The following is a 27,873-nucleotide window of genomic DNA, read 5'->3' on the forward strand; positions in this document are numbered from 1 at the left end:
AGTGTTGCTGTTTCACCCCACCGATAAGGGAACCCATCCAACAAGCAAACTGGGCTGCCTTCCACCACACAAAATCTTTTAACTTCCGAAATCTCCAAGAGGAACAGAGCGAGCAAGTATGTTCAGTGAGTGTGCTCAGTTTGTGGTAAATGGCCAAACAACCCCCCTCCAGGACATGTGTGCACAGTCTGCAGCCATCACACGAACGCTGGGTATGAGCACCGAGGATACATCCCAATAATTTTCTTATATGGACCATCAATGGGCACAAGCTCCTGGTGCAGCCACATGGAGCTGGGAGCAGGAGACGGGAAATTGCTCTCTCATGGGAAATATCGTGTTCTCGTGGTTCAGGCTCAGGCATCTGGAGGGGCTATTTCTGGCATCTCCATCACCGCACACTCACAGTGTGACCAGTCACACCTCATTATCCTGCATGCAAATTAGGTGTCAACAACTTGGCAGGTGATGTTTGCTGCAGCCTGTTTGAGGTGCTCAAGTGTACTAATGTTGTATCCTGGGCCTGTTTACAGCCAGCCGGGGGATCTGTGGGCTGCACCGTGGCCACCTGCACCCAAAGAAACCCCGCTTTGTGTTTTTTACAACTGAGTGGTTTCATGTTGGTGTTTTTCCCTGGGGCAAACTCCACCTTCACCCAAACGTGAATTGCGGCAGGTCTTGCTCTGAGGGGCAGCAGCATCTGCTGTGGGTGGGGAGCCCTTTCCTCGCTCCCAACACGTGCTGCGTCCTTTAAGGTCAAACATGGCTTGGAATCATAGAATCATAGAATAAGTTGGGTTGGAAGAGACCTCTGAGATCATAAAGTCCAACCCTTAATCCAATCCCACTTTGATTACCAGATCATGGCACTCAGTGCCACGTCCAGTCTCACCTTAAAAACCTCCAGGGTGAGAGAATCCACCACCTCCCTGAACAGGCCATTCCAATGCCTGACCACTCTCTCTGTAAAGAACTTCTTGCTGATATCCAACCTAAACCTCCCCTGGCAGAGCTTGAGCCCTCTTGTACTACTGTTGGTTGCCTGAGAGAAGAGACCAATCCCCACCTGGCTACAACATCCCTTCAGGGAGTTGTAGAGAGTGTTAAGCTCTCCCCTGAGCCTCCTCTTCTCCAGGCTAAACACCCCCAGCTCCCTCAGCCTTTCCCCATAGGACTTGTGCTCAAGTCCCTTCACCAGCCTCGTTGCTCTTCTCTGGACCTGCTCCAGCACCTCACAGAACATCATGAGCTGGAAGGGTCATATTGAGTCCAACACCCAGCCCTGCACGACCCACAAGGGTCATAGAGTCCAACTCCCAGCCCTGCACAGAACACACCAAGAGTCACACCATGTGCAGGAGAACATCATCTGAATCCTGATCTCTGCCAGCCTTGGTGCTGTGACCACTGTTCTGGGGAGCCTGTTCAGTGCTCAACCACCCTCTGGGGGAAGAACTTTTGCCTAATATCTGATTTAAATTTCTAGTGTCGAACTTAAAGCAGCTTTTAGGCTGATGAAATCCATCACATCAGGCCAACCTGCAGGGGCCAGACCTGTCTGGTGTGGGTGAGGGAGCACCCTCAGAAAGCCAGAGCATGAGAGTGTGGGGCATGGGCGTGATGTACACGGCATAGAGGAATAGGCGTAATGCACTGGTTTTGGCTGGAATAATTCTCTTCACAGCGGCCAGCGGCTCTGAACAGGGGGTTGGTAATGTAGAGATGCCCGTACTGCCCCGGAGGTGTTGGAGGAAAGACTAAAAGTGGCACTTTCACGCCGTGGTCTGGTTGGCGTGGCGGTGGTGTTGGGTCAGGGGTTGGGCTGGATTTTTCCAGCCTGAGTCTGTGACTCTGAGTACAACACTAAGCCCTGCACGGAGTGGCAGAGTGATGACAGAGTGACACACAGACAGACACACAGAGAGAGGCAGCCCCAGCCCGGCGGCTCCTCCCGCCGCGCCGCGGGCGCTGCCCGGCCCGGCCCGGCCCGGCCCGACATGGCGGCGGCGGCGGCGGCGCAGGCGCGGGGGGCGTTGCCGCGGGCCCGCCCGCATGGAGCCCGGGCCGGGGGAGCCACGGCCGCCCGCATGGAGGCGTAGGGCCCGCAGCGCCGGCCCGCAGCATGGCGAGCTGCCTGCCGCCCTGCGTGATAGACGGCGGCACCGGGTGAGTGCGGGAAGGCGCGGGCAGCCGCGCTGCAGGGGAGGGAGGTGGGTGTCTCCGCGCCGCGCCCTCCGCCCGCTCCGCGCTCGGGGCCGGTGTCCCGGCGCCCTCCGGCGTGTCGCCCCTGCGGCCGAGGGTTTGCTTTCCCTTCCCTCCTCTTCCCTTGCCCTCCCCGCTGCTCTCCTGCAGCCCTTGCTGCCCGTGGAGGTCGGAGCGGGGCAGCTCGCTGCGCTCCGGAGACGGTGTGTGTGTGTCCGTGTGCGCTTCGCTCCGCCCGGGGTCGGTTCTTGGTGTGTCCTCTGGCTCGAACTAGTGCGTGGTTAAAACCCTAAAACCGGGCACGGCTTGTTTCTAATGGAGAGAGAAAGAAAGCGTTGGCTTTGCCGAGCGGTCCAGAGGCAGGACAGCCGCGCTCCTGTGCCCGCAGTGTCCGTGCACAGTGCCCGGACCTTTGCCGGATGGCACCCGGCTTGTGCTTCTCCATGAGCTTTTCCAGGACCTTTGCCGGATGGCACCCGGCTTGTGCTTCTCCATGAGCTTTTCCAGGACCTTTGCCGGATGGCACCCGGCTTGTGCTTCTCCATGAGCTTTTCCAGGACCTTTGCCGGATGGCACCCGGCTTGTGCATCTCCGTGAGCTCTTCCAGGACCTTGCCCGACTTGTGCATCTCTATGAGCATTTCCAGGACCTTGCTGGATGGCACCTGGCTTGTGCATCTCCATGAGCCTCTCCAGGCGTTGCCTGCGGCCGGCGCCTAGGTGGGAGCTGGCTGCCTTCCACCTGGTGTTCCTGCTCATTAGGTCATCCCTTCACCTTTGTCGGATCACTGAGAGATTTATCCTACCCTTATCCCAAGCCACAAGTTTTGTAACTCAAGTCTTTGAGGACAAAAGTGAGATCTGAATTGCAGAGGTTGTGCTTGGAAGGTGTTTCGGGAATGGGTCTTTCCTACCTGTCTGTGGCTAGGGAAAATCCATTCATCATCCAACAGACCAGTCCTGCTGTGCCTTAGGAGTGGGAGGTGTCACAGGGAGCTGTAATGAAGGTAATATTGAACCTGTGGCGTGCTGTTGCTCATGTCTCTCCTTTGGCCCAGCAGTTACAGGCAGCTCTGAGAGGGAGGGGAGATGAGACACCAAGTCATGAGTAACTATTCATCCAGTAGCTTTACTTCTTGGTGTCACTGATTGCATTAAATTACTCCAATAATAGACCTTCCCTCTGCAGGGAATTTGCAACACTATTTTAGTTTCTTTAGTACTTGGAAAATTATCTTGAAAATTTCCTTTACTGAAAAATCTTTTAAAATCCAGACCCCAAACCAATCCAACCAAATAAACCCCAGCCCCTAGATAACCACAGGAAACACTTTCCAGTATTGTGTCACATTGCCTTCTTCTGGAAAGTGTGTGACATTTCGAAATATGCCTATTAAACTGTCACAAAAGTTTTATAAGTCTCTTGTCCTGTTTCTGTTTGTAGCTCAGCTGATGAGAAATCAGCTCTGTTCCCTCAGTGGTGGATACTGGAGTCAACAGCTGGAAACTTTAGGAGTAGAATAGAGACCAGGTTCCGTGTCATATGTAATTCTGCCTGAGCATCAAATACTCCTTGATAGCTTTCCAGGTTCCTTCTATTTATTTTGTTGGTGTTATAGTAGCTTTATACTTAACAGTTTTGGTGAGAAATGGCAGTTCTAGGTGGATCCTTTAAAAAGGGTACAGTATAAACCATAAAATCCAGAAAATGCATTAAATGCAGTGTCTGTCTTTTGCAGGAGATGCCCTTTGCTCTCATTTTGTGGTGTGAGTCCAGTGTTAAACTGGCAGTAGATATTGCTGACCAACAGTTGTACAAAATAAATAAGGGTAGGAAATGACTTATTGTGTCCTTTCAGATATATAATAATTGAAGTAGAATTTCTAAAACTTGTTTAGTGCTTGCATGGGTAAAACTGATGGAGTTGGTGTGTGCAGTCATGTATACAGTTTTGTTTCAGGAAGGGTTTGGATAGTCCCCAAATGGTGCACATTTGAATTTCAGTGCCTCCAATTGATCTTAATTCATAGGAGACAACATGATGTCTCTACTGGTGGGGCATCTGCTTGACTTTGCTGCAGGGCACTCAGATGTGGAAGACTTTCCAGAAAAGAGTTTATTGAATGTGAAATAAGTTATCTTGCACAATTCAGGAAGAAATGGATCTGAACAAAAGCAGCCAGAAGAAGTAGCTTGACTCATTGATACGCAGTCTCTGGAATTTTCCTCTGTGTGGGCTGAAAACCTTCTCATTGTTAGAATGAATCTACTTTGGGTTACAAGCTTCAAACAATTCATTCAAATTATTCATGAAAGGGCTTTCAGATGAAAAACTTGGAAGAGCACAGCAGAAAGGAAAAGGTATATGCAGACATGCCACTGTGGAACATTGTGTATATAAATACACTTTTCTGCTTACATCTCTGGTACTCAGTGATGTGCTTTGTCTGGGCACTAAATCCCTGTTTTTGTCATGTAAGGCTTTTAAAAAGTTTGTTAAAAGATGCTTTTTTTGTTGCTGTTTTTGTGCATAAGGAGCCTGGCTTAATTTACTGTTATGTGCAGCCACAGGCCTCAGTCCTGGAAAATGCTGGAATTTCTCAAAAAGAGCAAGAACAGGTATATAGAAAATAGGGACAGACCTTCAGTAAGAAACAGACTGTCACAGCAGAAAAGGATAATGTTCCTTTAATGCATTGGATAGATGACTTGAGTTTTCTTTATCATAAACTGATCACTATTCATTCACAAATTTTGCAGAAAGTGATAATAATTTGCTATAATCTTTTTCATTAGTGTTTGCAAATGACTTGTACTGCAGTTCTGATACTCCACATCTTCATTTTCTCTGCATGAGGTTTTCCTCGTGATCAGTTTACATGTTGCTCTCACTTTTTCTAGAGAAGGGCATGCTATTTTTAGTTTCTTAGGACTACCAGGCCTTTTTGGTGTTGCTGTTTTAAGTAGCTTTAAACTTCATAACTGGTTTTATTAATTGGCATTTACCTATGGGACATCAGGACAGTAGTGGGTGGGTGTGCAAAACAAAGATGTCTTAAAATACCTCTTTCCTCTTCAGTCTGTGTGTTTGCATATGCTGAGGAGTAATTCTCGTTTGCATGTATTTTATTGAAGTCACTCAGTTTTTCTTTTAGTAAAGAAAAATTACTTTGGGCAAGTCTTAGTGATGAGCTTAGAGGTAAGTACTTGATTTCTGGGAGAAATGAGCTGGAGTGGCCTTAAAACTTGAACCTTAAGATATATTTTGTTATTGTTGCTGAGCTAGAGGTATCTGGAACCTCAGAACCTAATGAGTTGCTTTAGCCAAGTATTACCTGTGCACTTCACATGTGAGATGTGTGAACAGGCATTATTGTAATTGCTGTTCTGGATCTAAGGAGTCTGAGTTAATGAATTGTTGTTTATAATCACAGGCTTCAGTCCTATAAAGTGTTAGACTCCCTCAAAAAAACCCCAGTGGCTTTAATGTACTCTTTATTCTTACAGTGGCTGCTGGTGCTCTTGGGTAGATTCTGGAGACAATTTTTTTGTTTGCTATTTTCTCCTTCATCCCTTCTTCATTCCCATCCCTTCATCACGTTCTCCTTCATTTCAAAAGTGCCTTTCCAGATCTCTATAAAGAACTTGTGTTGCAAGTTTCTCAGTCATATTTTTAATAATGATAATAGAGTCTGTTATGGCAGTGTGGCATTACAGATCTTCTGGCAGTAATCACTTGGTTATTCACCCTCTTAGCTGTCAGAGAAAGTATTCTCTCTACAGAGGTTAATATTTGTGTGTTTACAGGGCTCTCTTAAAGCATTTTGCTGTTTCTAATCACATCATATCTATCTTTTAGGAAATTTTTCTTGTGTGAATGTAATACATTGTTGTAAAGATCTGGGCCAAAAAGCAGTGGAAAGTGAGGAAATAGTAAAATGTTCACCTCTGGGCTTGGATCTTCTGCACAGTTGCCCAGAGAAAAATTGGATATCTTGTGTTTTCAGGTGGATGAAGCAAGTGCATGAGTTTGTGACTTTAAATGCCTAAATTATGTTCTTCTCATGTTGTTCCAAAATATATCTCCACTTTCTAAAGCGGTTGAGGGTGCAGCATCTACTTGCAAGTTCAGTCCATATGTATATCTTTGCAGTCATTCCTTGATGTAAATTTTTCCAACTTTCTGTGGTGGGACCTCAGGAGATAGCAGGGTTAGGACAACCAATCCTCGTGCAAAAGCAGGTGGAACTGACTTGTGTATGAACTCATCACCTAGAAAAAGCATTGTGGAGGAGACCACGCTATTTTTAGAAACTGCTTGTTTCTAAGTGTATATAATTTCTAGTGATTTTTAAAAACACTAGTAGTCCTCTAAATCCCTTTGCATGGAATAGCCTTAGTCTATTGGATCAGCTTTGTGCTCATTTTTAATGCAGTCTCCAGTATCCTATAATTTGGATGGTTGCCAGTAGGTTCCTATCTCACTGGCAATAAATCTGCTACTTTTAATGAAATTAAGTTGGAATACTGATTATCTACCCATTCCCTACAGCTGTCTCAGTAATTTACAGATCACAAGACGTAGCATGGCCATTAGTCTGCTGGGCTGTAACCCAGGAGAAAGAAGACCATGTTTTAGATGCTTAAATATTCATTGGAGAAGGGACTGGAGACCAGGCAGCCTTTCTAACTGTTTAAGTCTAGAGTCTTTCTGGTCAGTGAATACTTAAATATCTTGCATGAAAGGAAATAATTTCTGTAGGAAGTGGGTCACACAAAGTCTTTAATGTACTCCTGGGTATGGCTGTGAGAGGTGGAATGTGTTTGGGTCCTGCTGGGCAGAACAGGGATCTGGGATGTCCTGAGTGGACAGGCTCCTGCACAAGAAAGAGCAGCACAACTGATTGATTTTCCTTCTCCTCCTCAGTGGTTTTGAGAGAAAATTTTGAGTTTCCCTTCCTTTTGGTTTTGTCAAAACACCTGAAATATGGCTGCTTGTTCAAGTCTGTGTCTTCTTTGATCCTAAGTAGATTTTTGTTTTTAACATAATTTTTTTCCCACTTCTTTGCTTCTCAGCCTTGAACTGAGAATTTAGTTAATTCTCACAGTTCTGGTATTAGTTCTTCATGGACTAATGGCATGCAAAAGAAATCTTTCCAGGTGTTACCTTCTGTGAGATGAGGTCTTTGAAGAGAATTGTTTTTCACTGAGAAATAAAATTAGCCTGTATTTTTTTCACTAGATGAATTAACCCCAGTTAAAAATGAATCTGTAAAATATCGAACTATAGGGTTTTGGTAACTTTACAAGTTACTTTAGTAGAGGGATCTGGTCACTAATTGAGAAGGAGGGTAAAACTCCTACAGACTGGTAGCCCAAATGGACTTTCAGAGGATATTTTCTTTTTCAATACTGTGAGTGTGTGTGACTTTAGCATGTGTGTTGAGGGGGAAAAGATGGCAAACTGAACTCACCTCTTGGCCAGAGTTTAGTTTAAGAAATGAGTTCTGTTTAGATTGCAGGGACATTTTAATGATATATGTGCACAGTTATATATAAAAATTGTACAAAAAGTATATATATACAAATATACATGCGTGTATGTGCATGTATATGTATATGTTGTCTTTTTGTCACTGGGGCTTGAAGGGCTGTTTTTATGAGGTTTCTGTCTAATTGCCATTTCTAAGTCTTGGAACTAGGTCTTTTTAATCAGGAAATGGTTTCCTTGGTTTTCACTATGTGTATTTAGTGGAAATGCATTTCTGAGAGGGAAGGATGTATCCTGTAATGGGTCTTAAATCCCATGTAACTGCTGTTGTTGCTTGTTCTGTTTTAACAGTATTCCCTAGGTAGGCCTCATTCTAAAATGTGAAGAATCTATGCAATAGTTACCATAAAAAGAATTCTTACCAGTAATGGCTTTTTTTACAAATCAGTTTAATTTAACATCCTGATTATGTTTTTCTGAGAGCCACAGAAAGTATGCATAAACACTTTGGATTAGACTGAAAGCATATGTCTGTAATGATGATTAAAAACCCCACAAACCCTTGCCCCCAAAACACAGGCCTTGTCTTTTTAGCCTTGGGGAGAAAGGCTTTGTAACTATTATTTGAAGTCTGTTGAAGTTATGACTTTGAAGAGATGTTGAAAGTATAATATTTTAATTCCAAGGTCATTGCTAATTCAGTTTTGATTTAATTCCTTTATCTAAGCAAACTGACTTTTAATGAGTGTTTTTAAGCCAGTCAGTCTATAAAGGGGAATCTACTGTTGAAGCTGCTAAAGAAGAAGCAAACTCAATGCTTTGGCATAAGACTGCAAATATTGAGAGTGGGACATACACAAATACCTTAAATTCACTTTTGGACCTGAATTGGGATTGGTCTCATTTAAGAATGTCATGGCTTAGGTTTTCTTGGTAAAAATGGATGTTAATTCCCTCAAATCATGTTGCTGTTGTACTTCTGTTTCAATCTCATGACAATAGTCAAGAAAGACATCTGTCTCTGCAAGCATTCAGTTGATTTGTTTGTTTTTTTCCTTTTTTTTTGAAACTGTTTCTGATGTGTGCTTTTTGATGGTGATTGTTTTGTTTGTTGTTGGTTTTTTTTTTTCCTTTTCCCCCTGCTCCCCCAAGGACTTTAAGCTGTTTTTCGTACTCTGGGATGTTAATTATTTCTAGTTGCTAAAGTCCTGGAGTAGCTTGCAGCCACTAATGCCATGTAGGGATTTTTAAGTTTTGTGTGAAAATTCCTTTCCTTTTTTTCTTCCCCCTAGTTTTTATCTCTTGATCCTTTACTTGTTAAAATAGATATTACATGTACATTGAAAGAGATGATCAAAGCTTCTTACCATCTGCTGCCCATTTCTAAAGCGTTTCATCAGTGCAGGCTTTGGTGTAGTATTTGTTTTTTATCACTCACAGATACTATACCTGGGACAAAGTGACTGGTTCGTGCAAGGCACGAAAGGGAATTTTATTGGGATTGTAACAAGAGTTTTCGACTGCGGTTTGTACTTGAGATGTGCTATTTATTTATTTTTCTGTATTTGAGAATATTAAACAAATATGTAAAGTCTCATGCCATCTTTGGACATTGCAGCTCTCTGAAAGGCAGGATCTGCACAGCCCTGTTTTTATCAAAGGTTGGAATGTGGCTTGCCAGTCCTTTGTCATAGCTGGTCAACAAGATGGAGAAAGTAAGAGCTGAGCTAGTTCAGAAAAACACTACGAAAATTTGTAAGCTGAAGGTGTCTGAAAAATAAATAACACTTAAAATATTTATCACTTCTGAGTTTTCTTCTCAGCAGGAGAATACTTGAAAGCATAACCCAGAAAATGCAGACATGGCATGAGATTGTTTGGCCTTCTCTTTAAGAAGTGGAGTGAACTGAAAGTATTTTTCCTTTTTTTTTTTTTTTGCATCTAAGTGCATCTAATGACCTTGTGATCATTTTTTTTCTAGGTATACAAAACTTGGCTATGCAGGAAATACAGAACCTCAGTTCATTATCCCATCATGTGAGTAATTTTTTGTCCCTCCAAATTCTAATATGCACTGCTGTCACTGGGCACTTTCAGGATTAAATGAGGTGCCTCCAACTCCCCTCTCAGCCTTTGCAGTCCCTGGTCCATCTGGGAAGTGACATTCATTGCTTGAGCATCTCTGGCTGGAGTGGAGCTAAACAGAACTCCTTGTTTGCAGTTAGCCAGGACTGTTGCTCATTAAACCAGCTCCTGGTTGCTATGACAAAGATGAAGAGAACTCCAGTCCAATTTCCTTTTTATCTCCATTATTTTTCTGCCAGGACTCTTGAGTAGACAGAATGCAATTTACCTCCTGTCTACCTGACACCATGGTTACAGCCTGGATAATCTGGGGAAGGCTTCCAATCAAATTAAGTACTAAAGTGCAGGTGGTGTCTGCCTTATTTACATTGTCTGGGACTGTAGACAGTTTAATATTCAAAAAAGTTGTTCCTATTAGAAAATGTTCTTTTTTTGGTGCATGTTTGCCAATTAAAATGTTCTTGCACGTTTAACATGCTTTTGTTGAACAGATTTACTCTTTCATTTTTCTTGTGTGTTAAACTTGTTTAAAATGTTATAACTTTCTGGTGTTCTTCATTTTAATTGCCATCTTAATAATTTCTCTGAAATGCTATATATATATATTTATAAACTGTAGCACTGACTATGTATTTGCAACTATAATGGCATCTGTTATGCTGAACACTGCCTTTGGCTTTTTGTAAACTTTTTCAATTAACTGTTTTTAATGGATCAAGACTGCATTGTAGCTACTCATGGTAGAAAGTACAAAGATAAGGAAATAAAGGTAATTGGGGGCCAAAGCATTGGAGAGGACACATGTTCTTTACCAGCTGTAGTTGCAGCACTGTTTTTATAGTCTCACTATTTCAAGGATTGTAAAAAAGTTCAAACCTAAATGACTGGTAAAGATTTAAATGTCTTATGTTAAAGAAGTGGGATAGCAGGAGTTTCCTGTGAATTTGTTATGAATTCTGCTTTATACAACTTTAAACCTGCGGGGGTGTAGGTATTTCTCCAAAAGAATTGTTTGCCTGTGAGTTATTTTTGGTGCTAATGGTATTTGGTGTGTTTGTGGATGATGACTGTCTACTCTGGATTTTCTGCTGCGTATTATTTAGATCCTGATTATGGCCTATTAAAAGAAAACCACATATAAATAAGGTTATATTTTAGCAGTACTTGATTCCATTTTTATTTTTAGCTTGCCCCAGATTTAATTTTTGCTGTCTCATCTTCTTGCCAACAGCAGCCATCATCTGATAATTTTAGTGATAGTTGCAGCCTGCTAATGGGAAGCATAAGTGTCTCCAAAGATTTCTCTGTAGCACTGCAAACTGATTTCTCCCCTCCCTTCTTCCTCTTTCTTACCAACCAAGATAATGACTCCAGTACTTATTTTTGAAGTACATGGTTTATTTTCTTCTTCTCCCGTGCTCTTCATCTTTATTCTAAAGTTGAAACTCAGAACATCATGTTGCTTGCTAGAATGCTGCACTTGTACAGGTTTAGTGACTGCTGTAGTCTGTAACAGAATACATTTTTAATATTTTCTCTGAATTATTATTTACATTAATGAGGGACGGGTGACCGTGGGATTCAGTGAGAATGAACTCGGCTATATTGGCTTGTCAGTAGATCACTTACATAATTTCTACCTTTTATATCCCAATTTTTATTTGTGGAAAAGAATCCTTATGTAAATAAACATTCATCATTTGGTATTTCGCTGTTTTAATTTTGTTTTTATTTGGTTTTTGGGTTTATTTTAAGGTATTGCAATCCGAGAGTCAGCCAAAGTAGGGGACCAGGCTCAGAGGAGGGTAATGAAAGGTGTTGATGATCTGGACTTTTTCATAGGAGATGAAGCCATAGATAAACCTACCTATGCTACAAAGGTGAGCATTCAGAATTCTTAGAAAGTCTTTCCCAAGTTTCACATTTTTATTATAAAATGTCCCAGGACTTCTGGATAGCCATTCAAAACACACATTTGCTCTTTCGTAAAGTATTTTTGTTGCTTTTTAAAAACTTTGTGATTTGGTTTGTGGTTTTGCCCTCTTTTAAATGTCTGTTTTATTAGTGCTGTTCTGTGGGGTTGGTCCTTGTGTAAATATCCATTGATACAGTGCAGCTGTTCAGTTTTCAAAATTATGAGCTATTAAAATAGTCCTATACACTGAATATTTAAATTCTTGCTAAAAGTGTATCCTCTTAGTATGGCATATGAATTGGGAAATGTGTTGGGTACTTTTGCTTCAGGGAATGTCACAATTGTTTTTTGAAGGGCTGTCTTCAATGCAGCTTTTCTGTGAATCATATTTTCCATGCCCTAGTAAAGCACTTCTTGTACTTACAAAGTGTTACTGGCTTATGAATTATGTGGAAAAAATCATATTTTATACATCCTTCTGTGTTACTTAAATGTCAGATGTGTTCCTAACATTGAACAAAATGTAAACATCCTCCCTGCCAGAAATTTTGTAAAAAACATATAGCCTATATGGTCTTTATTTCTTTTTATAGTTTGGAAGGCGTATTGGAGCCAAGTATGATTCTCAACTTTATAAATGATAAAGGTTAAAACACAGTTTTGCAACAGACTAATAGCAGTATTAGGGACAGAGGACTCTGGCTGCTGGCTCTGCAGGGTAGAATTGTGCTTTGCTTCTGGGAGCAGGAGATAACTTGGAATCATGCCCCTAAATTAAAGTCAGAATGGAGAGTTTGATAAGATAACAGTGAGATGAGGTGTTTTCATTGTTTTGGAAGATGTCAGGGTTTGGGGATGTAGCCTGTTCCTGTTTCTGGGGTTGTTTACCCTTGTATGATCCAGTGTTGACAAGTTTTCTTGCTGCAGTGGCCTATCCGACATGGCATTGTTGAGGACTGGGACCTCATGGAGAGGTTCATGGAGCAGGTCATTTTCAAATACCTTCGAGCTGAACCCGAGGATCACTATTTTTTAATGGTGAGTTAATGAGGCCTGGTAAGAAAATATTTTTGAAAGAGGGAAAACTAAATAATGTTCCAAGTACAAGTAGCTCTGTTGGAGCATGTTTCTCTGTCTTTTATTTCTTCAGCAATGAGACTGTTTGGGGTGGGAGGAGAAAAGTAATCTTTAAAGCTGCATTATATTACGTTAATTTAGTTATGCAGGGTACTGCAGGTCAGCTACTGCTTTTTAGAAGCTTCAAACACATAGTTTAAATTCTGTTCAAAATTTTCTGTTTTGAGTGCACTGAGAATTTTAGGTTTGGTTACCATACCAAGCTAATCAATGAAGGACTCCATTGAGATGCTTTTTCAAAACTCTTTTGTTTTTTGCAGACAGAGCCTCCACTGAACACACCAGAAAACAGAGAGTATCTTGCAGAAATCATGTTTGAATCATTTAACATCCCAGGACTTTACATTGCTGTTCAGGTGAACAAAGTGAATGTGCACTTTTGAAGTACAGTATAGCTGCAGAATGTACAGTCATCTGTATGCACATGTCTAATATGCTTGAAACAGTGTTTTCTGAGACTGTAAATTAGCACACTCTGCCTGCTTCTAATTATAAACTCTTTCTGCTGTAGGCAGTGTTGGCCTTAGCTGCCTCCTGGACGTCACGGCAGGTTGGAGAGCGAACTTTGACTGGAATTGTCATCGATAGTGGTGATGGAGTGACCCATGTAATCCCTGTGGTATGTAGCAGGATGTATTTTGAAATTAATGGTGGCTTGTTTTCTATAGATTTGGGGATTTTTTTTCTTGGAAAAGTATGTATTTTATTATGTGAACTTAATAATATAATTAATTTTAGTTTGCAGACTATAAGAAGGTCACAATAAGGAACTATCAGGCCATGTTTTGAAGTCCATTATTATGTAAAACCTGGTCTAACATTAATGTGGTGCCTCAGTTCTGTTAAATAGCAATGATTATCATGGTTTTGATCTCCTGCATGCCACCACTTGTCTGAAAAGAAATGTCCTAACTTTCTGGATGTCCTGCATTTTGATTGTTTAATATAGCTGGTGATGTGTGCTTTTTATATGATTTTATTGTATTTTGTTGTCTGCACATTTCTGCTTTTTTATGGTGTTTTATTGTTCCTGCTTGTATGGAAACAGCTACAGACTTGTATAATGTACATGGTCGATCTCATCAGTTTGATTATGTGAGGATGTTAAAAATACAGAACTCTCTGTGCATAGTGACATCTGTTCTGTTAAAGCTATTCTGTGTATTTTTGAAACATATAGTGTGCTTGAATAATCTTGTATTTCAGAAATGAAAATTTGATTCCCTTTAACTTCGTATTGCATTTTGGTATTTAACCTTGTCTTCTCAGTGTTTTTGTCATATGGGCAATGCTGTGAACAAACAGCATTTAGTGTATGAAACTCTGACAGGTATAGAAAAAGCAAGGAAGGAAATAGTGTGGCTCAGCAATACCAGTGTTTTCAGTAAATGCATCCTAAAAATAATTTGGCAAATGGATTTCTTATTTTTATTGTGCTTATTATTAGATACTACTTCATTTGATTTTTCCTGTCTGAGCAATTTAAGAAATTTTATACTTTTTTCTATTAGTTTTTCACTCTCAAGCAGGATGCAAGTGGCCTATTTATATTACATTTGCTTTTCAGATGAGACCTTAAAGGAACCATCTGATCTGACTTAATGTGTGCAAGGCTTTGTCTGTTGTTGGGTTCTATTGACCCTCACAGTCTATCACTTGTGTATCTATTAGATAATCAATATCTGTTTATATGTGGTAATCAAGATCTTCTAAATAATTCCCACTTTGCAGTTGGGTGCACATTTTTGTAGTAATTTTACAGTTTCAAGATTTTAGTTCTAATTGAAAAAGTGTTATAATAATGAATGTTAATTATTGATGCACAATAGTTTTTTCCCTTAAATATTTTTCCTCTCCTCCTACATAGGCAGAAGGCTATGTAATTGGAAGTTGCATCAAACATATTCCTATTGCAGGTAGAGATATTACTTACTTTATTCAACAGCTCCTAAGGGAAAGGGAGGTAGGAATTCCTCCTGAACAATCTCTGGAGACAGCAAAAGCCATAAAGGTACACCATTTTAATCTCTTAATACCTACTTAAATAAATCTCCATGAGCTAATTTTTTGGCTCTAAAAAGTTGCCAGTGGCTCTCTTAAAAACGCAGGTGTAGGCAGTGTATTGTAATTACACCAACTTCTGCTGGTTTATCCAATCAAGTGTAGAGGAAGGAGAAAGAGGAAAAAAATACTCTGTTTGGAGTGAATATGTCCCATAGATTAAATCAGCATTTTAAACTTCAGATTTGTTTAAAACTTGCTTTGTAATTTAATTTAAAAAATGTAATGTAGGGTGATCACGTGGGCCTGAAGTGAATTGTCCTTGAACTTCTTTATTGTCACAGATCAACTGGTGACGTTTTTATTTTGAGAGAGACTGATCTAGGTGAGTCAGCCTTATGGAAACAAATGGGCCACGTGCTTTGGCTTGTGGGGTTGAGTCTTGAGTAGCCACTGGGGTGAGAAGGTCTCTTGAACAATATGAATTCTCAGATACTTTTGTTTTCTGGTTGTGTCACATTCATTCACTGGTGTAATACTTGTTTTGGCTATTTGTAATGCCTGGCATTTCTTGACAGGAAAAATACTGTTACATTTGCCCTGATATAGTGAAGGAATTTGCCAAGTACGACGGAGATTCACGGAAGTGGATCAAACAATACACTGGCATCAATGCAATCAACAAAACCAAGTTTGTTATAGATGTGGGTTATGAAAGGTTCCTTGGACCTGAAATTTTCTTTCATCCTGAGGTAAGAGTAAGGTCTAGCAATGTGAAGTTATAGAAGTTCCAGTGAATGAAGGGAGGAGTGCAGTGCTGTCATTCCCGGCGTTGTCATTCCCAGTTCTGTCATTCCTGGTGCCTGTGCGCCATCCCGTGGCAGGGAGATACCAGTGAGTCCCCTCACTGCAAACCAGGTGCAGTCTCAGGTACCATCAGCACAGCAAAACGTGAGCACAGCAGAGAGTTATTTTTCTAATGCCCTATGTAACATTTAAAACATCTTATTCTGTTTCTTTAGAGGCAGTCGAAAGTTGAGAAGAAATTGTATGACTTTTGCATTTTGTTAAAATCTTTTCCTCTTTCAGCATTGGTTTAAACCAGTCTCCTTTATACTGAGTATTTCATTGTGTTGCCAATCCCTTTGGGCACTACTCTGCATAACAGCATTGCATGGATAATATTCTAAATATTGAATGCAGACTTTTGATACTGAGGCAGTTTATAAAGAGAAAGTTTTCCTTGAGGAAAGTCCATTGACATATCTTTTGGTGTGGTCATAGTACATTTCTAGGAAACATTGCAGTACCTCCTTTGTCTCATTTTTGGTAGTTGAGTTTAAGTGAACTTCAGGATATTGTGGGGAGGAAAGAGTCAAGTTTCAGTACGTTACAGCATAGCAGAGAAGGTCTTCTCTGTTCCTGCACACTTCATTGAGTTTATTGCAGGGATCCATGGTCTATAATGCTATTGAAAACTTTTATTAAAATCCATAATAATGCTGGTAAGTTTCCCTTTGTCTACCCTCTTCTCTCGGAAGAATATTAAAAAACCTCTCTCTGTCACCTCTTGTCTAAATTCCAGCCTTAATCTCTTGTGGTCAGTTTGTCTGATCATCTGCCAGTATTAAATCTCTGGGCTATATAGTTTTTCTTCCCTGCTGTTTATCCATGTGATCTTACAGAGAGGCATTGAATCCCATGCCAGACATCATTTTAAAAGCTCCTCTTTCCATAGTCTTTACAAAGACTATTGGGAAGAGGATAGAGAGGATTAATTATAATTTTTTACATTTCTTGATAGTTTCTTGACTCTGTGTTGGGAAAAAAACCCCAAACCTGAACTGTCTTTCTAGACAAGAAAAACACACCAGATGATATGTATTGAATCCAAAGAAAATTTCATTTTGGACCCATTAAGTCCTCACTTCAAAGGATATCAGGTTAGCTGGGTAAAACCTGCCTTTCATAAAGCAGTCTTGTAATCTTTTCGTATTTTCAATCTAAAGAATTTGTTCTGAAGTCTTTAATCCTCATGAAATTAGGCCTTGGGGTTTGTAGTTAGCCAGATTATTTCCACACTTTTTAAATTAGGTGTTCTACTTACTCCAACCATATGATATTGGCTAGCAGACCGCAATTTCACATGTCAGCTCCCTTGGCCCTATTCAGCAAGGTTTGTTATACTGAGCTTTGGATGCCATAACTCTCCTTTCTACTTACTCCTTTTGTCCTGTTCCATCAGTATCTTCATGGAGAGCTCAGGAGTTTTCAGGCTGTAGTTCATTTCGGATGAGAACTCTCTGTGTACAGCAACACTGCTGCTTTGTTCTCTTTCAGCTTCTGTGGCTTCATGTTTTAGCTTCTTGCTTGATTAATTCTTACTGTGGAAATTAGCTTGAATCTTGGGGATTTTTCCCCTCATCCTTATGAGTCCTGAGCTCCATGCCAACTTCCTTGGCTAATGCAGTTCAATATATACGTGTTGTGTTTGACTGTTGTTACTCATCCAGTTAGATGCCTCATCTTGTTTAGGATGTGAGTCCCACGTGGCTTCTACACCTATAGGAAAGATTTTCAGTTATATAATAATATATTCAGAACAATGTTATTATGTATTGAGAACTCATTTAATTTCTCAAGATCTAATCCCAGAAAGGACCAAACCTAGTTTGTGAACTGTTTTTTTTTAAAGCTTATATTAATTTTAAGTGGAAAATTGCCACTAGAGTAGGAATGTTTTCTAGCATTAACAGCTCTGACTCTCTGGTATTTATAAACACAGAAATTTAAATTAGCACTGTATTGATATTTGCATTGATGGGGACTTCTACTCAAAACCTTAGACTATTTATACATTTTTTAATATTACAGATGTTTTGTTCTTGGAAAAACCCCTGACTTTTCTGGTGAGAATTTAACAGAGTTATTTTAGTAGGATTGAAAATTTTTTACAGGGAAACATCCCAATTTGCACACTGATATTTTTTCTCACTTGTAAGAAAAGGCAGGACCACACTGCACAGTAACAGTATGTTTAATATTGCTGGAGAACTCAAACTCATGTCACAGGCAATAGAAGGTCCACAGTGCATAAATTGTAGACAGTGAATTTATGGCCAAGATGGAGAATCTGAGTTTCTCAGCAGAAAAGGGAATTCTCACTGTGCTTGTACAGAAGTGTGTTTGCTATAATGTAAAATAAGTGGTGAGCCAGACTGATCCTCACCCATCCCCTATTCAAAATCTATCCACAGTCTCATTTCTGTCTTTTTGTTTCTCCATTTTTTGGATGAAAAATTTAATGCCTGTTCTATATCATTTTAGTTTGCCAATCCTGATTTCATGGAATCCATTTCGGATGTAGTTGATGAAGTTATACAGAACTGTCCCATTGATGTCAGGCGTCCATTATATAAGGTATGGTCTTTCTGTTGTAAGATGATTGTCATTTGTTTAAAGACTAAGTATTAATATCATCATCAGAATTCTATCACTTCCTCTTCTATGAGAAATGTGAACTTTGAATAAAGTTCAAATCAAACAAAGTGCCACTTCTGAATGACTCTTGGTATGTGCTGCTTTTTACTTTTGAAAGAAGAGTATCTGTAATGGCTTGATACATAGGTAAGTATTATCCCCAAAAAACTGAGACAGAGGGATGTTATTTGTATCTGACATTTGTAGTGTGAAGTCTTGTGCATCATTATGTCATGATCTCACCCCTCTCACTCTTCTTCTCTCCTTGCTTTGTTAAGTATGGTTTCAAATAAATTACGCTTTTCATAGTCTTGTCTTGTACCTGTTCACTGTTGGCATTTTTAGCCAGTATTGAACCCAGTGATAAAGTATATGAAAACTTTAAATCTTACAGGAGACAAGAGTTAAGCTAGCTAACATCTGCCCTAGTTGTAGTCGAGAGAGTCCTTTCAGTCCCTGGTTCTTTAAGAAGTGAAAAGTAAGGTACTGACATGCATAGTCGATGGCAAGCTCTGTCTGCGTTGGCAGCACATCCTGTGGTTCCAGGTTTTTGCTTGTGCAGCAGCAATGCCCTTTTGGAAATAATGGCATAAAGCAAAAACATGGAGAGATTTGCTTGCTCATGTTAAAAGGGATAGTTTTCCTCACTTGTTAGCAATGAAGTCGTATCTCGGGGTAACTTGTAACTATTAAAATTTTTCAGTCTGTTTGGTTTGTCTGGTTCACATCTAGAATGAGATTTAGTGCTTCAGAGCAAATCTGCAGGGCATGTTAAAATGGGATGTTAAACGACTCTAACAGGCTTTTATGTGGAGTGACTTCTGCAGTAGATATCTCCAATGGCTTCAAGCTTAGGTATGTTGCAGCAAGGTTTAAGAAACCCTTAGTATGTGGTTGTGCTGTGTCTGCTTTTTACCTAAAAGACCAAAGCTGCCCTACAGCAACAGTTTCTTTGCTCAGTAGGGTGAGGTTTAGTACTGACTTCCAGAAAGTGGTATTTAAAAGTTGAGGTTAAGTTACTCTTGCCTCACCATAGTCAGCAGACAAATAACTCTCCCTTGGCTTACCACTGATTAGACTTTATTTTTCAATTTTCTGTTTTTTATTATACTTACTTAAAATAATGTGGCACAATTAGCTGTTGAATGTAATGATAGATAACAATAGTTATTAATGCTGATAGTTGCCAATTTCTTTAAGCAAGGTCACTGCCAAAGGATGAGCATCTCTGTTCTCACTGTTTAAAACAGTGTGTGGGTGCAGGAATATCTGGGGTTTATCAGTGTCACTTGCCCACAAATGCTGCATGGTGGCCAGCCAAGGCCCTGTACTTTGGGGCTGGGTTTCCATCAATTCCATTTGGATTCTTCCTCAGTGTTCCTGTAGAAAATACCTAGGAGAACAGTAGAGTCACTGGCAACTGAATGTTGATTACTTTCAACTTTTCTTTGCTGTTTTTGGCACAAATATACGAATGAAAAAATACAAGATAAATTACATCTGAAACCAGGTAAATTTTGTGAGAACTCTGACAGATCCTAGCCAAGCCTGTTTTGACATTCATGATTCAGATAATGGTGGATTGATGGATCAAGTGGTAACATCCTTGATCTCAAACTTTAAAGTCAAATTTGCAAGCTGAAAACACTGCATGGGGTGGTGCCTGTAGTATACTGGCAAGTGTGGTGTTTTATTGCAGATGAAACATCGAGGTTTTCTGTGGAAATGCAGGTGCATGGGGACAGGCTTTTAACTATATTGGCTCTTTTCCTTAGAGCAAGTGACTGTTTGTCTGGGTGTGCAGTTGTTGTTGACAATAGTGAACTTAAGCTTGTTACTGCAGTTAAGGTTTATAGGGTGGTAACACATGCCCCGAGCATCACTTCTGACCTGAATGGCTGGTAAATAGAAATCCTTGGTGTGAAAACAGCTCCAGCTGCGCAGTGTGGTGGGTAGATGGCACTGTTCAACTGAGTTTGCTGGTCTGTGCTCCAGCACAGTGAGGTTTGCTATTAATGACTCAGAGCAGATTGAGGAGGCTTTCCTGGTGAGGGGAGGCTGGAGAGACTGCCAGGCCAGGAGATCTGCATCATACCAGCACCAATGGTAGGACCTGGGAAAGGAACAACATCCTGGTACTTCTCATGGAAGCCCCAAATGATTAACCCTGTCAGTGAAGCACAGGAGTACTGAGCAGAAGCCCTGTTTGTTCCTATCACAGCTGTTATTAAATATATAACCTTACCCCTGCTAGTTGGTTTAACTGCAGCTCAACACATCTGCAGGGTTTTCTGGTTCCTTCTGTGTCTGAGGCTGTTTCTGTGGAACAGCATGACTGTAAGTCATGCTGAAATCTTTTGCTATTACTTGAACTGTTAAATGAACACTGAAAATTATGATTTTAAGGAAAAAGAAAAGGTTTCTTCATCATTGAAAGTAAACATATTAATAAAATAGTGTTTCTCACAAAACATTTACTTCTGGTTGTTTGGCATGTACAATATTTCTCATATTTCCCATGTCTGTTGTAAGCAAATTAGCAGAAGCCTAATTGATTCCCTTGCTAATGAAGTGCTTGGCTCAATTGGGAACCTTCTGGTTTCTGACCACAATAACTTTTATTAACAGCCATATATTGTTCTCATTACGTGTCTCTGATGGCCTGGTTGTGTCATGTTAATATTATTTTAGGCTGTCAGTTGTAAGGAAGGGAAACCAGGATGTGGTGTTCTTATTGACCAGAAAAGCAGTGGAGGCTTTTCAGTTTGGTGCTGCAAAGTCTAAAGTGACCAGCTGAGAGTGTGCTTATACCATGGTACAGTGTGAAGATGCACAAACCAGTTCAACACCTTGTGTTTGGTTGTGATGAGTTTTGCAGAATCTAATTTAAGCTTTTAGAATTTTTATGTAAACTTCATTCACCTGGAGATTTCTGTTACGGTAACTGGGTACTTTTTGTTGGGTAACTTTATGGCCCTGCAGCATTACACTGTACAGGCATAATACCAGAAATGGTGAAGAGAGAAACTCAGTATCACAGAGTTCATAAGAGAAGCAAAAGATACGGATGAGAAGGGAGAAATTTCTTGCCAGCCCTCTGAGATAATCTCGTTGATCTTGGAGGTCTTTTCCACCCTTAATGATTCTGTGATTGGTATTGGCTTCCCTGATCTCCTTCCAGAAATAGCCTAATTCATTATTAACTTCTCATAGTTAACTTTGTCAGATGTGTGGAAGGTCTTTGTCCCTCTTTTCTGAGGGAACACATTCTTCTGAAACAAATTTTCAACCAGTTCACTATAAAAATGAAAATCAGCTGGAGGTTCTTTCCATCAGCAGGTGTGATAATTGGTGTTAGCTGAGAAACATGAGGGTTTGGTTAGAGCTGTTAAACCAGCTGAAGTGTGTTTGAGCAGAGTAGGATCAAAAGTATGCTTTAAAGGGATCAGCTGGAAACAGATATTTGAAGCCTGATTTCCTCATTGTCTTTTTCTGGCAGTCCAGCCGATTCCCAGGCAGGCTGAAACCCTGACCATCGCTAGTAAACTTCCTCAACAGACACACCCAGCATGCTCAGTTCTTATGTTTTTTGTTAAGTAGTTACTGGAATTATTCACTTATTCTGGAGAAGATATTTGCGAAGGTGGGCTACTTTCTTAGTTATCTTTTGGGGTTTAATTTTTTTTTAATCTGACCATCTTTTCTCACCTTCATTGTGTCCTGTGTAAGTGGTGGCTGGGGTGCTTGAGTGGTGGGGAAGGTGTGTGTATTCTGATTTCACTGTGAGTGAGGTACCAGGCTTCTGACCTCCCTGCAGAAGTCTGATCTGCTGATTGAAATAACTTCCCAAAGCTTGTATGTGAAGTCTTAAAGAGTTAGCACAGATTTGGTTCAGTGCTGACAAGAAGTGCAGGGAGCAGGGGAACTGTGACTGTCTGATTAACCATCCTATAATGGCAGTTGGTGTCAGATAGTTACTTAGATCCAAAATTCTGCTTGGCCTGGCTTATCCAGGTATGTGATAATGAGATGACTCATCTTTTCAACATGTGGATGCTGGTGCTCCTGTTCTCCTTGGCAAGTGTCTTGTTAAACTGATTTCAGTGTGTAGAAGTAGTTGAATAATCATAACCTGAAGAAGGTGTAACCTTTTAGCCTCTAACCGTGTAACGATAACTAACTGGGTGGAAGGATCATCCCAATGTTACTGCTACCTCTGTAGTTGCGCGAGTTGGTCTTGGATGGTGTTTGAGAAATTATTCTTGGGTGTATTCTGAAATCTATTTTTAGTGGTAGCATTGTCCACTTTATGGAGTATGCTTGAAGTTTAATTTTGAATAGAATTACTGCTTTCACAGTCTTCGCCAACTTCATTATCTCCAGGTAATATTTTTTGATGGCATCTTTTTAATTGCTATTTCATCACTCAGGTTGGTTGCTGTCTTTTTTTCCCCATTAGCAGTTTCCTTTTCCCACGAGGAGTGCATGACCACCTTGAGGCAGAGGAAGAGATGTTTTTGTGTATGGAGGGAGCTGGGGGACACTCCCTCCTAATTTAATTTTAGGACCAACTGTAATTTCTGGCTCCTTTCCTCTTCTGTCCTCCTTCATTTTGGAAATGTTTCAGTAACATTGTGGGGACATGTGGTTTTATTTTAAGCACACCTGCCTTGTTATGCATTCTTTTATACTGTAGAGAATCTGAAGCTGCGAAGAAATGAGTTTTTCCTACTGTAATGGGGTTTTATGATGTGCAGGCATTCTTTTTCATGAATAAACAAACAGCTTTCTTCTCACTTTACAAGGTACAAACAAGATTTTCCTTATCTGTTGCTTAAACTCCAAGCACTTACTTCTGCACCCTGCAAGTGTGAGTGCTTATTATGTATGTCTTTGACTCTTCAGATCTGTGTGCAGGCTCAAAACAGTGGGTCAGGGATTCTTTCATTATATGCACAGTCTTGGTTTGCAGTGTCAAAAACTGTTACAGAGAGATAATCCTTTGACCTGTCTATGATGAACTCCTGATCTGAGTTCTATGTGGACCTGTGTCTAAGGCATGTCAGTGGTTTTTATAAGCACTAATTGGCACTTGGATTTGCAGTTGCAGCACTATACAAGGGCACATGTGAAGTTTTGTCACAGAGAGTTCATTTTTTCTGATTATGAATTGCATTTTTGCTGCCATCAGTGTTACATTCTAGGGTTCCTGTTTTGAATCCTCCACCCTCTGAAAAGATTTCTGTGTTAGTCTGTGATGGTGCAATGTTATCAGAACTGGGGAGGGAATGTTCTAAACCCCTTGTTTAGAATGCAGATACAAGTCCAGGCTAAGAGGCATTTGATTCTACTCTGACAACTAAGTAATAGCAGGCAAACAAAGGCAAAGTGCTGCAGTCCTGTCTTGGGGTGTGGTGCCTTTTTGTAGAGTCATTGGCCTTGCTCATTACTGTGTTCAGATGTTTAACTCTTAAAAGAAAAAAAAATTCTAAGGTAATATGATGAGGCTTGAGCCTTATTTGGTATCAGGAAAGAACTGCTTTCTATGAGCCTCCCCGGGAAAGTTCTTGATGCGGTGTCTTTTTTCTGCTGCTCTGCACATACAGTGTAGTTGCTCACTGTTGTAATGGAATCATCTTTTGATTTGATAAATGTATTTAAAGGAGAAAAAAAGAAAGTAAGGGACCATAAATCTCCTTTGAATTGGGTGATGCTTCAGGTGTACTGTGGACTTTATCAACTTCCTAATGGTGCTGAGATTCAAATAATCACCTCTGCACTCTTGGCTGTTGGGAAACTTGCTTGAAGCTGGAGTTACAGCGTGTGTCTTTAATTTCTACCCAGAATGTGGTTCTCTCAGGAGGATCCACGATGTTCAGGGACTTTGGACGGCGACTACAAAGGGATTTGAAGAGAGTAGTGGATGCGAGATTGAGACTTAGTGAGGAGCTCAGTGGCGGTCGGATAAAGGTAAGTAGGGCATTTCAAGTACAGTACTTACTTGAGTAGTGAAAGCAATCAAGGTTAAAATTTACACACTCACTAGTAAAAGTCAATAGTATATGTTTATGTGTTGTTAAATGTATTGTTAGCCTTGTAATGTATGACATACCTTTACAGGAGTCTTAAAGTTACTGTGAGCAGTTCTGGTTTCCCTTCTAGGAGATGTGGGATTTTGGCAGTGGGCAAGAGGGGTAACTTTTGTGCCCTTCATAGTTATCATGAAGAATTTTATGACTTGGTCTTCCAGGGAACATGTCAGACTGAGTAGTAAATGTAATTTAGTTATTTGAATGGAGGGTTGAAGTTACCTGGGTCTGACCATGTTAAGTTTGTGAGGATCTTCTCAGAAATTGTAAACCAGCTAAATATGAACTGTTTTTCTTAGCCCAAACCAGTGGAAGTTCAAGTGATAACACATCACATGCAGCGTTATGCGGTTTGGTTTGGTGGTTCCATGCTGGCTTCAACAGTAAGTCTTTATTAAAATTGTTCTTAATTTTAAAATTTTTATTGCATGTTGAATTTTGGTGTATTTGATCTGAGTAGTAAGCTTTAAACCTTTTCAGTGTGACAGCCTAAACTGTGTCACATTCTGTAATCCTTACCAAAGTTTTACCTCAGTAAAATTTGTACAGGGCAAGTGGGAACTTTACTTGAGTAAAGATATTGTGATTTGACCTAATTCTGAAGTAGTTCTTATGTGATAGTTGCAGTATAGTAGTCCCTTTATTCTTAAAGTCAGCTCTAGAGATTAGTTAGGACTTCCGGAATATAGGATCCAAATCAATGGTCTTAAATGCAAGAGAAAAGCAAATACAGGAAAATGGGAGCAATTCCTGTCTCCAAAGTGGGATTTTTTATTGCTATGTTTAAAAGCAGTCTTCTGACCAGGCAAACCTTTCTTATTTAATGGTATTCATATCCTAATTCTCTCATTTTATTATATTTCAAAAATTCAATACCATGTCATAAAGCTGCAATTTACAGAAATGTTAGACATGATTTTATGTGTTATTTTTTCTACTTGCTGTGTTCTTATGCCTTTGAGGGGATTTGTTTTATATTTTCATAGCCAGAGTTTTTCCAAGTATGTCACACCAAGAAAGACTATGAAGAATATGGCCCTAGCATTTGTCGTCATAATCCAGTTTTTGGAGTCATGTCATAATGCTCATCTAATGGAAAGAAGATCTCTGATACTGTGCTGGTGAAGAGACTCATTCAGTGCAGAGGAAGGCAGCAGACTCTGTAAATACTGAAGCAAGGTGTGGTTAGTTCTTGGAAGCATTTGGATCACCATCGTGCACTAAAGCACAACTTACAGCCCCAAGTCATTTCAGTAGGAGCCATTTCTCTGCTGACTACTCAGAGCCTTTCCTTCTTTCTTCATAAATGTGAAGTAATTGAAAATAGGTAAGTCTTGGTTTAGGAGGTTGTGCAAATACTACTGAAACTGAATGTAGAAGAATAAGGCAGTGTTTTACTGCTTCTGGAAAGATTTAAACCTTTCCCACTTGTGCCCTGAGTTTGCAATCCAATCTTTAGCAATGGAGCACTAAATACCACATTGCCTTTAGGGGAGTTGGAATGGTACCCTACCCAAATGGAACAGATTTGAAGGACTGGGACAGTACTTTGTAAATGTAGGTTTTCATATAATTTTGTATTTTATGATATTGTTGGGGTGAATGGATGACTAGTTCTAAGCACGAACAGCTACCAATGTCATGGAGTGATGTTATGCATTTCCAGGTGTGAGGCATGTATTGGAGTTGTGCTGGTATTTTCTGTGGGGGGGAAAAAAAGCCATGTATGATAGAAACCGATCTGTTCATGTTTGGATGACACAAAGTGATTTACAATATTGTATGAAGCTTATTATAGCCAGTGTTACTTTGTTTTGAGTTTTCTGAAGCTTTTTTATAGAAGATGATGTTTTGTTTTGATGTTGGTGAGTGGTGGATGACACACGGGCCTTGCACCAGTGAAATAAAAGCTGTTAACATGTTTATGGGTGTTTGTTATCCTGCTTTACATGCTCCCCCACTTCATCTCACAAGGTCAGCTTTACATTTATGTCTCAGTGTATGTGGAATCACAGTAACACTGAATTTGAAGGGACCTCTGGAGATTTCTGGTCCAGATTCTTGTTCAGTGTAGGACTCATTTCAAAGTCACCTCTGGTTGCTCAGGGCCAGTCACGTTTCTGTGAAAGGAGATTTCTGAACATCTGGGCAACCTGTTCTGGGGCTTAACTACCCTGTTATGGATGCATGTTCTTGTGTTATGAACATGGTGTTAAATCTAACAGAGTAGGAAATTCTACCTATTCTGTCTGTGCTGATATTTATCTCATCTCTGTCAGCAAAGGTTTTGTACAATTTGTGTAGCCAAATAAGAATTTTGTAAAATAAATCTCCTTGGTTTTAGCTGGCATGGAGGGCTTGAGACCAAGCAAGTACCTGTTCAGCATAAATTAGAAATTAAACAAAATGGGACTCCGTGACTCCAGCCTGCTTCTGAATGCTTTTGAACTTAAAGCTCAGCTCTCAGGGGTGAAACATTGAAGCATACTTTGCTCAATCCTCTCACTAAAAAGACATGGGTGATCTAATACAATGTCTACTGCTTCAGTTTGTTCCATCCAGTGTTACCTCAGCTTATCAGGGTTTGAATCTGCCTTTCAAGTTTGTCACTGCACTGCTGGCTATTTAGGATTTTGGCCTGTACGGGAGAATCCAGAGCCATGAGCACAACGTAGTGAGTCAGGCTTCAGAGGAAGATTCACATTTGGTGCACTGAAGAAGAGTGGGCTGAAAGCCCTGGAATGCTCACTGGAATACCACAAAACACGGAATGCTGGAGGTGTGGAGTAGTTGCAGATGGCCTGCAGGGTTATACCCAGGCATTGAGATATCTTGAAGTTAGGAGGGGATGGTATTTTCTGCTGAGAACTTCTGACATAAGGCATGGGCACCCATTTTTTGGGGGAGAATAAAAATTCTTTCAAAAAGTGAGCAAGACTTCCATTGAAAACAAATGAGGATATGTGTTCATGTTCACTCTCCATGAAAAAACATTGATAGTAAGAATACTAATACAGGCTGTTTGAATGATCTGAAGCTGTTTCCCTGCTCTTCAACTTTCTGGAAGGCTAACCTGCCTACTGCACTGCAGACCATGTGAGTTTAAAACAGTCTGAAACACAGTGATGTGTTAGATTGGCTCACAGTGCTTCGTGAAACTGCAAGTTTATGAATAGAACAATGAACTTGGATCTAAACTGGTCATGAGCTTTCATGCTGCTTTCTTAATGAGTCTTGTGAAATTGGTTCCTCTGGTTTGGGGTTTTTTGTTGTTTTTTTTTTAATTGGCTTGTAGAATGCCTTGAAAGTCTGTTGGAAAGCACTTCAAAGATCTAGATCAACAGCATGGCTTCAGTGGTGAGACTGCATGGAGGCAGAGCACAGGTAAGCTAAACTGCAGCAAGAAGTTCAGTCTGATCTGCATAGCTATAACTGGGGCTTCTGACTTTGTTGAGGTTTTATACTGTGTGCTC

General features: G+C 40.3%; 1 protein-coding gene across 3 annotated transcripts; it reads left to right on the forward strand.

The window, feature by feature from the left end:
• The first annotated feature begins 1,890 nt into the window (after positions 1 to 1,890).
• ACTR3B (actin related protein 3B) lies at positions 1,891 to 26,323 on the forward strand. 3 transcript variants are annotated; one of them, XM_071560800.1, is made up of 12 exons: positions 1,891 to 2,166; positions 9,675 to 9,730; positions 11,534 to 11,658; positions 12,621 to 12,731; positions 13,091 to 13,186; positions 13,342 to 13,449; positions 14,698 to 14,841; positions 15,410 to 15,583; positions 18,159 to 18,251; positions 24,156 to 24,281; positions 24,700 to 24,783; positions 25,391 to 26,323. In XM_071560800.1, exons 1-12 carry the CDS (start codon positions 2,123 to 2,125, stop codon positions 25,523 to 25,525), a joined length of 1,296 nt encoding a protein of 431 aa, XP_071416901.1. In that variant the 5' UTR covers positions 1,891 to 2,122; the 3' UTR covers positions 25,526 to 26,323. The 3 variants fall into 3 exon arrangements, with proteins under 3 accessions (XP_071416901.1, XP_071416899.1, XP_071416900.1); XM_071560798.1 differs by having other exon boundaries at positions 1,894 to 2,166; positions 25,387 to 26,323; XM_071560799.1 differs by lacking the exon at positions 1,891 to 2,166 and adding an exon at positions 3,190 to 3,208 and having other exon boundaries at positions 25,387 to 26,323.
• The last annotated feature ends 1,550 nt before the right edge of the window (positions 26,324 to 27,873 follow it).

Source organism: Pithys albifrons, chromosome 7 (assembly GCF_047495875.1).
Source record: "Pithys albifrons albifrons isolate INPA30051 chromosome 7, PitAlb_v1, whole genome shotgun sequence".
Taxonomy (NCBI): Eukaryota; Metazoa; Chordata; class Aves; order Passeriformes; family Thamnophilidae; genus Pithys; species Pithys albifrons.